The 10,197-nt window shown below is 47.1% G+C and overlaps 1 protein-coding gene across 1 annotated transcript; it reads right to left on the bottom strand.

The window, feature by feature from the left end:
- Window positions 1–289: 289 nt before the first annotated feature.
- Window positions 290–9,664, bottom strand: AMER2 (APC membrane recruitment protein 2). The gene is made up of 2 exons (XM_049823019.1): window positions 8,605–9,664; window positions 290–8,430 (listed from the first exon to the last, which is right to left on the bottom strand). Exons 1-2 carry the CDS (start codon window positions 9,482–9,484, stop codon window positions 7,550–7,552), a joined length of 1,761 nt encoding a protein of 586 aa, XP_049678976.1. The 5' UTR covers window positions 9,485–9,664; the 3' UTR covers window positions 290–7,549.
- Window positions 9,665–10,197: the final 533 nt, after the last annotated feature.

Raw genomic sequence — 10,197 nt, 5'->3', positions numbered from 1 at the left:
ACTCTGCTGACAAACACAGCAAGGAAATTCAGATGGGGCCAAATTATGGGATCTTCACTCAATAATAACTGACACCACTAACAGATCCACTGATTTCAGAGGGAATACTGGTAGACCCAAGATACATCCAGCTGTTGCAATCTGTCCCATGGCAGGGGATTTACTTCAATTTTACACAAGGGCAACAGCTTTAGTCTTTCTCCCTCTTTTGAAAAGCAGGATAACATGGCTTTTATCAAGCTACGTGCTGCAGAAAGTTACTTGCATCTACGTAGGACTTGGTGCTGCAAGGGTGCAGCCAGCGCTGACCACCCTGCTAAGGGCTTGGGTTTTCGCATCCCCCTGGCAAAATGAGGATGGAAGAGCAGTGAAATGCCACAGGTCAGTGCTGGGCTGGAGGGGATTTGTGGAAGTCTCTGTGCTAAAACTGCCTTCAGAGGAAAAGGCACTGCCCAGGTGTTGATGAGAGCAGTCACACAGTGGTCCACCAGCAGGAGAACTGGCTTCAGCACACCCAGACTTAACACAGTCAGGCTCCTAACTCAGCGTAACACAGCAATCCGAGCATCAATGCAAGAAAAAAAAGAACCCAGAACTTATAGGCATATGTTTAACTCTCTTTTTCCACAAGGACCAGAGCTCTCATCTCATCTCCCAGCCCCCCTAGCAACCCTCCCGCCCCAGCCCAGCACCACCACCCTGGCTTCTCCCGCTGCCACCCAACCTGGCAGACACCTCCCCACCGTGACACCCTGCTCCCCTCTCCTGGGACCACACGGCAGGGTCAGACAGCAAATTCTCCCGGTGACAGTGCCGTGCTCCCCCAGTCCGCCAGGTGCAGGTGACTTGGGGCAAACCTTCCCCTTTGCTGCCATTAACCAAGAAACATCACCAGTTGTGTAGCTTTACATTTTAAGCTCAGGCTTAATTCAAAGCAGATGTAGCCAATTTTCTTTTATGAGTACATTATGTTCAAAGCTTCCAATGCATCTGCATAAAAAGCCCATGGAAGCAACCTGATACTGAAATAGCAACTGTTTTGATGCAATGTCATCCAAAATAATAAAAATCTGTTAAAGAGCTTACAATTCAGTCCCTACATACCGTTCTCCCTAAAAACAGATTTTAAAATGTGGCTGTGTAATAATTAAGGGGAGGCATTGTTAGTTGCCATATCAAAAAACATGAACAGCAACATGATAAGCAGGGGTTTTAGTGCTTTGGAAAGGATCTGGTCCTGGTTTTGCCATCACAAGTTAAATTAAGGAAGGCAGTGATTGTGTTAGCTGTAATTTAAACACGCTGAGCACTGGAGTTATGTGCAGGAGTGGCTCCTTGTTAAGATGGAAAAACAATGGAAAGACATGTTTTGCATTCAGATCAGTGAAAACACTACTACAGTAATATAAAAGACTGCACAATCACCTGAATAATATTCGTCTTTAAAAAAAAGGGAAGACTTATTTAAGAAACACTTCCTATTTCCTTAAGATAAAGACATTAAGGACCTTCACCAGTTCTCACTGGACTCAGTGGAAGCTTTGCCACAGCAGAACTGGACCTTGGAAAGAGATTGTCATGTTGGCAAATGCCAGTTTTCTAACTTTGTGGCCACAGCTGGATTAACTTCTATTGCAGAGCATTGCTTGGATGGGATGTTAAAGTAGGGAATGCAATCCATTGCTACAAGAAGCCTTTCAGCCTAGGAGGTTAAACTCCTTGCCCTGTGAAGTACATAACTTTTTCCTCTCTCCACTACAACTTTGGTTCCATTTATTTAAATATGTACGGAAAGGAAAAAGAAAAGCAGTTCTTACCAAAGAGAAACAAAATCTGGGCAGAGTCTCCATAACAAATAGCTTCTGGGCTTTCCTACAAAAGTGACATGTTTCCCTGCTAGATTTGCTGAATTGTCCACAACAGGAAAGTGGGGGATATATTCTACTCTATGCAAAATACCACTCAACATCCTCACCCATGTGTATGAGATCACACAGCAGAAGTCTCCATTTTAAGTACCCCTGCCACTTGTTCTGAAGGTGAATTAATTTTTTCAAGACCAAGAAGTAGGAGCAAAGACCTCCTGAAGAATGCACTGGCAGCAGCTCCCCTTTTCTAGTGCTGGAAGGCTAGATCAAAAATCTGTTTCCCAAGCAACTGCAGCATGGCTGAGAGGGAATGAGAGACATTGAGGGGGAAAAAAAAGGGGGGGTTCCAGGCAATAGTACTCACTGTTTTGGATGAAGAAGCCCTCTAAGGCAAGAGGAGCTTTAACGACCTGCTTCTGCAGAAATAAAAGCCCCCAGGATGTGGCTCGAACAGTTATAGCTCTTATTCCTTTGCACATGAGAAGTTCTTCCATTTCTCTCTACGTGAAATGGACCTAGGAAACACCAAATCGATGCTGACTGTTCCTAGCTGAGATGCTCTCAAGGAAGACAAGATGTGAACTAATGATAAGCTAAAAAATTCTTGCAAATGGAATTAAAAATAACCTGTCCCCTGAACACAAACAGAAAGACAGGCTCAGATACCTCCTGCTCACAGTAAACAGCATGTGGACTCATGGCAAGGGAATCCCATCATCCCATCCCTCACTGGAAGGGAGGGATGTTCAGCGGGACCAGTCCCAAGCCACTGAAGACAACTGACAGTGTATTCTCAGCATTGAATCTCAGAGGAGTCAGTTGTGCAATTCTGCTCGAACACGTGGGGTTATGTCATTGTAATGAAAACATAAACAAAGCAAAAGCAAAAAAAAAAAAAGGGGGGGGGGGCAAAAAAAGAAAAGGAAAAGCGCCCCAAAAAACAAAAAACCCCAACCCTACAGAAGCTGTCATGTGTAAACTCTGCCAAGACTCATTTCTGCAGCATTTCTGAGTCGGTGTCAATTTGTTTTTCCAAGACAGAAGCCTCAGCTTTTCATATCAATAACTATGAAAATACATTTTCAGGCCACCTTGCTTAGAGTCCCCCATTGTGGCTGTTAGATAACCATCTGCCTTGTAAGTGGCTATTGTTACTGTGAACTGTCTCTTTCATACCATTATCTTGCTGAAAAGCCTTTTCTGAAAGTAGTCCATTAGAGCAGGGAAAAAAAACCTCCGAGCATGGCCATGTAGCAGAATCAATGGCTCCCTTTGATCCGCAAGCTCAGTCGGTACTACAAATTTAAGAAACAAGGTTTTGCTTTGCTAAGCAAAGCCTGTTAATTTGGCTCATCTGCACTTACAGCATCTTACTGAAAATGCCATCTGTATCAGACATTTTGAAGACTTTGGTGCAATATTCGCTTAGCTTAGATAAATAATTTAGTAAGATTCATTAAAAAATAATCAGTGAATTAATTTTCATAGTGTACATCTATGCATGTAATTTTTAAAATTCAGTCCTCTACTACCCTGAATGGTGGTGAGGATATTCACAGTCGATGAAAAAAATGCTGGTGATTGATGGAATAAGACTGAACATAGATTTTTCTTATTCAAGTCATGGAATTTCTTCTGAAATCTACGTGTGTTTGAGTCCTATTACTCACCCTTTATGTCTGTTGCAGGCCACACATATGGTACAGGAAACTTAACTCCTATCATGACAAAAGAAGTCCACAGAAACATCATTTCATGCTACCGAAAGGAAATCTTTTGTGCTGATATATAGGACAGGAATGCATACCACTGAAATCACTGTAGATAGCTATAAAACACTACACAATATATAGAAATACACTAAGAACATACAAAATTTACCAGTAGTGACCTGAAAGTGCAAAGAGTACACATAACTAAATGCCAAGTCCTGATCTCTAAAATCCTTTATGAATGACATACAAGCTGATAATTACAAAGCATCATTCAGACCACAAAATAACAAATAAACAAATAAAGAGAAGTATTCTTTAAGAAAATCAAAACGACGACAGCATTGGGAATGTTATCTTTGGGACTCAGAACACCATTTCTACCTTGACACCTACCAAAGCCAAGGAAAATATATGCTTGAATAGGGTAACATAAATAAGAATGCAAACCACCACAGAATGCCTCAGGACTATTACGTCTTTATGTCTCAGCCTTTAAATCCAGCAAGCCATTAACTATTTGTTCTTAGGCATCTCACAGTATTTTACAGGGGATCTTTCAGGAATTAAATATAGGTCTAAAGAAAGCCTTTGAACCTCCTCCCAATGATTGTTTTTAGGCATTGTGTGGAGTTATACAAATATATTTCTATGAAAATTGAAAGCCCTAGTAAATATTAAATTTTCTATTATCTTTTGAAATAAAAAACATAGATGGCTTAAGGACAAATTGAGTTTTATAAATACAAAGTTAATTTGAGCATTAAATTGTATGTTTACTCTCACACAACCATTACCCTGAATCAACGTCAGTATGTCGCAATGATTCAAAATACTGACACCCTACTACAAGCTACTTTCCCATTTTCCTTTTAAGGATATGATTGTCCTTAAAATATGTACACAGCAAGCAGCCAAAAGAACCGCCAAGAGATTTGCGAAATGTACTTACACTGGGTATGCGACAGAAAGCTCGAAAGAGCAACCGGGGAGCACCTGGCCTCGGCAGGCAGCACGGCCGCCCTCCCACCCCGCACTCAGCCGCCAGCCCAGGGCTCCCCGCTCCGCACCAGGGGTTAGCACCGAGGAGGAAGCTGCCCGCCAGCATGCAGAGGACGGAGGAAAAACGGGGCAGAAAACAAAGGAGAGAGAGAAAAATTAAGGGAAGCCAAAGCATTTTAATGATGATTCGTGTTAGTCGTTACGGGAGAGGGAGCTAGTCTAGTGTCACTATTGGTTTCTCAATACAGACATGCCACAATGCAAACAAAACGCAATGATGAATAATTTGCCACACACAAGTCCTGTAGAGATGGCAACTGCTATCTTCTAGTGGTTTTAAAGATGCACCACTCCTACTACCTGTACTCGGTGCTTCCAGTTTTTATGGCACTACCCCAAGCTCACCACATCCTCCCTCCCTCTCAACTTCCAGTACCCTACAGAATCTCTCTGCACAGTTTGTCCTTACAACGGAATGGGGAAATTATGATTTTTCTGCAGAGTTGTCATGCAAGGAAAGATGCGTCCCTTACAGTCAAATGAAAACCAAAGAACAGAAAAAGGAATGTTAGGTTTAGGGCTGAGGACCAGGATAATACTCTATGTTCTGTACATTCATCCTTTTGAGGGTATTTCAGCTTTAACTTTCTAAAATGCACAAGCAGAGTCAGGCCAAATGCAAATCCCTTTCTCAGGCAAAGGAAATCACCGCCGGCGTGTCTGGGGACAGATCTACAGCACATCCCCTCAGCCTGCGTGTGGGAGCACACACGCCTGGCTGCATTCACGTGAGTGTGAGTGTGCACGGGTGTGCGCCTTCACCCAGGTGCACGTACCCGAGGAGGAGGTGCGTTCTGACTACACATGCATATGTACAACACGTCTGTGTGAGTAGGCATGTAGAAAACCACACACATATACACTAGAAAGAAAACATAAAATAATCTTCTTTGAAGTGCATTAAGGTTCTTACTCAAACCATGAGAACAGGGACTGATCAGGAAAACTAACACTTTCTCCCTATTCACTGGGGCATTGCAGTTCAGTATTAAATCCTGCAGTAATTTCAGAACTAGATGCCAATTTTACCCTTGTGACTATAAGGTCGTTTCCCCAGTGAACCACACATATACATATATACAATTCTTATTATGGTATTTCCTGGCTTTTTATGGTTTATCTATAACCTTAATATCCTTCAAATGTATATTCTGTATATTTATTTTCCTTTTTTTCTTTCAATTTAAGAGACAATAAAACCAACTGCTATGTAAGATCAGACTCATTAGCTTCAATGATGTGAATTTAAGATTCTCTGCATAATATAGACACGTATATTTTTAAAATGTATATTATTTTTCAGATACACTGGAGCATATATTTTATATTAACTGTGGTCTGATGATTAAATACTTATATCAAAATATTTTGTAAATACATAACATTTACCTTTAGACTTCAGTGATTTTTGCAGCTTTTTCAGTGTATCATAAAAATATGTCCTCAGGCACATTAAAAACCTTTTAAATTTCTTTGAAATGTTGTCAATGCCCATGTACAGTAGCCACTACTCAAAAACGTCCTGGCCATTAATACATTTCTCATAAGATCCAAGCTCGTCAGACCATTTTATGTATCACTAGCTTACCATATTTCTTTTCTCTCTTAAAGTAAAATTATTCTGACATTATTAAGAATGAAAATAAAAAGCAGAACGAGAACCCAAACTTTCTTTAAATAGTCAAAAACTAATTTTATATATTTTAAAAAATAATAATTAAAAAACACGTTTCTTTCCTGGGTTCCTTCTCTGTAAGGTTTAAGCCCAGAGCAACTTTGTCTAAACCCCTGAAAATAGAGGTCTGCAGTGGCAATGCTGTCAGAACCTCAGCTCTGACCCAAGGAATGTACCACTGGAATAAAATCAGCACTTCAGACTTACTTATCTGGGGATGCAGGAGCCCATACAAAACAGAGTTTTGCTCTAATTTAAGTTACTTACACAAAGTTCTATCATTTTAGAACTGTAAAATTATCTACCTATAAAAACTAACTCTTGCTTAAACTCTAGATAATACAGACAGGTGTTTGTTTTTTTTTTAATATAAAAAATCTGTAGCATTGAGTAAATCTGCTAAAATATGTATATATTTACACATAACGAGCAAGTTACTGTATAAATGCAAACAGTGTGTATGTATTGGCATTTAGTAAAATGTTTCCCTGAACCTGATTGTATGTGTTATTGGACAAGTATTGATGTAAACATCTGAACCTATGTCAGGTGTCTCTGTTACCCATTTACATTAGACCAGATCAAAACCAACCAGACAGACAGACAAACAAAAATATGTTTTCCTGTTAGACAAGTCCACCTAACTCCTTAGTTAGCTACTGCACACAAGTCAATTAAGTCTGCTGTCGAGCAGTGCTCTCGTTCCTACAGCAGGTAAAATACCTGTTAGGTTGGTTGTTTTTTGCTTGGCTTTTCCAACATCTTGTAGAGCAAAAACCATTTTCGGAGCCGGGCACCCACCTTCCACTCCTCCCCCAGAAATGATTAAAAGATAAGTGTACTGGAGAACCTCTCGTGTTGCTCCTTTTGTAACTCTGTTCCCTTGAAGAACTCATGGCACTGCTTTGCATGAGGAAGGATGGTCATTTAGGTTCGTAATCCAAGTCCTGCTTCCAAAAAGGCATGTAAAAATGAACCTCCCCAGTGTTTAGTGCTGCAGAAAAAAGATACAAATGTAAAAAAAAGTGCTCGAAAAGAAGTCGACTTTTTATATTCAGCCATACAGTCTAGTAAGAAGGGATTCAGAAGTGCAGGCCCATGGAATACAGTGAAGTAAGCCTTTTAGGTGCCTTTCTTCAGGTGATGCAAAACTAATTCAATATCTGTGGTCTCCTACGCAGACTTTCACACACCGACCTTGCTGTCCGTCTTTGTCTCCACCTCTTATTCAACTACTTTTTGGCACTGTCCTGGTATGTGGCAGCTTTCACTGTTGTCCCTGCTAAGCCCCTGTTACTGACCCGGCGTACCAGTACTTTGGAGACGGGGATTTTTGTTCTGTGCATCTCGCTTTTGGCCAGGTGATGGTGTGCGACGTGATGGCTGTTACTGGCGTCTGCTCCATGGCTGGCAGGATGCGATGAAAGGTGTTTAATGCTGATGGGTATCTTGGAGTCCTTCACTGTGCTTGAGGGTGTTTTCAGTGAGCACGTGGTCGTTATTGGAGACACGGGCTTGGAACGTGGCACGCAGGTGACCTCTTCGCCCGCAGGCCCTGCTGGTGGGTTCTCATCCGGCTCGGTGTAGAGGTCGTAGAGAGCATCCCCACTGTAGCTGTCCCTGGGAATGGTCTCCTTCTGGATGCTTGTGGAACCATCTTCCTCGGGACCAGGGGTGGTGGAATCCCAGTAGCCCTCGTCGCTGTTTGGGACACCTTCGTGCTGCTCCTTCTCCCTGCCCTTCTGCTCCTCTTTGTGGTTGAGGTGAACGGGGATCTGGTGGAGGCCACCACGTTTCACCGCCACCCTGTTCTGGTGCCCCTCGATACCTCGGTTCTCCTTCAACCCCTCAGGCTTCTTTGTCCCTCCTCCACCTCCACCTCCTCCTTCTGTCTGGGTCTCCTCTGTCTGCGACAGCATATCCCAGAACTCCTGCAGGTAGGTGTCATCCACCTGGTCCGGGCTGGCCATCTCCTCCCCTCCTCCCTGGTAGGCCACCATGGTGGGGTGCTTCTTGGAGGCACCCAGCTTGCCGGCCCCGGGGGTGCTCTTCTCACAGCCGCCACTCCCGCTGCCCACATCCTCCTCATGGTCCGCAATAATATCTCCGCAGCCTGTAAGAGAGTCAAAGCTTTTCAGTGAAGTCACGTCAGCAAACATCAAACAAATACGATCAATCGATTGCTCTGAGGGTGGATCAACAGAGGAAGGGTCAGGGGCGGCTGCCGTCTCTTGACCGCTATCACAGTGAGGTTCAACAAGGGGGATAGTCGTTATTGGAATGTCACCTGTTATGGCCGCATCCTTCGCAGTCCCAACCTCTCCGGCACCCGGGTCCGGTTGCTCGCGGCAGAGCTCCTCGGGTCGCCTTCCAGCAGAAGCAGCAGCAGGAGCAGGAGCAGGAGCAGCAGCAGCAGCAGCAGCAGCAGCAGCAGTAGGGTCCTCCCCGGGGGGGGGACCGCTGTCCCGCGGCTCCCCACCGCCCGCTTCGGGCTCCTCGGCCGAGGCGTGGGCCTCGCCGCCACGCTTCTCCCGCGGCGCCTCCAGCCCCACATCTCCTGCGCCGTTGGGGGTTTCAGACAAAGGTTTTGGCGTCTCCTCTTTGATGCACTCCAGGCTGGCGGTCAAAGACCCCGGCATGATAAGGCCGGACCGGATCTCCGAGGTTTCCCCCCTCTCCTCCTTGCCGTATTTGTCCTTTTTATGCCACCGCATGCTGCTGAAGATCCCTTTCAGCCCCTTCTTTTGTCTGCCGCCAGCCCGCTGATCCGCGCTCTCCGCCTTGCCGTTCTCCGGCCTGCCGTTCTTCCTCAGCAGGGAGAAGAAGCTGTGCGACTTGGCCACCGAGCTGCCGGGGGAGACGCCGAGGCTGCCGGCCGGCCGGCCCTGCGCCTCCTTGCTCTGCGGCTCGCCGCCGCCGCCGCCGCCCGGTTCCTCCTTCTTGCTGCTCTCCAGCACGGCGTCGGCCAAGCCGTCGTGCGTCCGGCTCCGCACCATTCCCGCTTTGCTGGCGCCCTTCCCCTCCCCGCCTTTGCTCCTCACCCCGAAGATGCTCGGCATGGTGCCCCCGGATTTCCTCCTCTTGAACAGTTTGAAGGCGGTTTTGTTAATCCTCCCCGACGGCTGCTCGGCGGCCGGAGGCTCGGCACAGTCGCAGTGCGAGTCCATCGCTGCCGCCGCCGCGGCCTCCGCCGCCGCCGCCGCCCGGGTGCCCGGTGCGATCCCTCACTGACAGCCCCGCCGCCGCCCGTCCGTCTCCATGGCAACCCGGAGGGGCGGAGCGGGCCGGGGAGGGGAATTAAGCCGCTTTTCCTCCGCCCGCGGGCCTTGCCCCCAGGCCCGCCGTCGCCCGCTCCGAATCGACCTGAGGCGAGGCAGCTCCCGCCGCCAGCGCCCCTTCCCTCCCGCCCTCCCCGACCCGCCTTACATAACTTAACCCCTTTCCTCCTCCCGCCGCTCCCGCCCGCCTGCCTCAGGGCGCCGCGGGGCGGGGGGGCACGGGCACCCACACCCCCTCACACACACCCCCACCGTGAGGGGCGAGGGCGACGCCGCCCCGGCTCCCGCGGGGAGAAGGCGGCCAGCGAGCCCCCCCGCCCGGCTGCAGGCCAGCGCAGGGCCGCCCCCCCCCCTCACGGCACCTTCTTCTTCCCTTCTCCCGCGCAAAGGCGGGCTCTCGGAGGGGCTGACAGGGCGCCGCGGGGCCGCGCCCGGGCTGGTGGAGCTCAGCTGTTATTTATGAGGGCGTTCGGCATCTTCCCGGCACGGTCGGAGCACGGGGGGGGGGGGGAAGCGTGACTGAAACCATGCCATGGGCCACACGTCCGTCTGTCCGTCCCCAGCCGACGACCCCAGGGGAGCAGTGGCACCAGTTGGGGCGC

The sequence above is a fragment of the Accipiter gentilis genome, chromosome 19, assembly GCF_929443795.1.
Source record: "Accipiter gentilis chromosome 19, bAccGen1.1, whole genome shotgun sequence".
NCBI classification, from domain to species: Eukaryota; Metazoa; Chordata; class Aves; order Accipitriformes; family Accipitridae; genus Astur; species Astur gentilis.
This window is presented reverse-complemented; position numbering and strand designations above follow the sequence as displayed.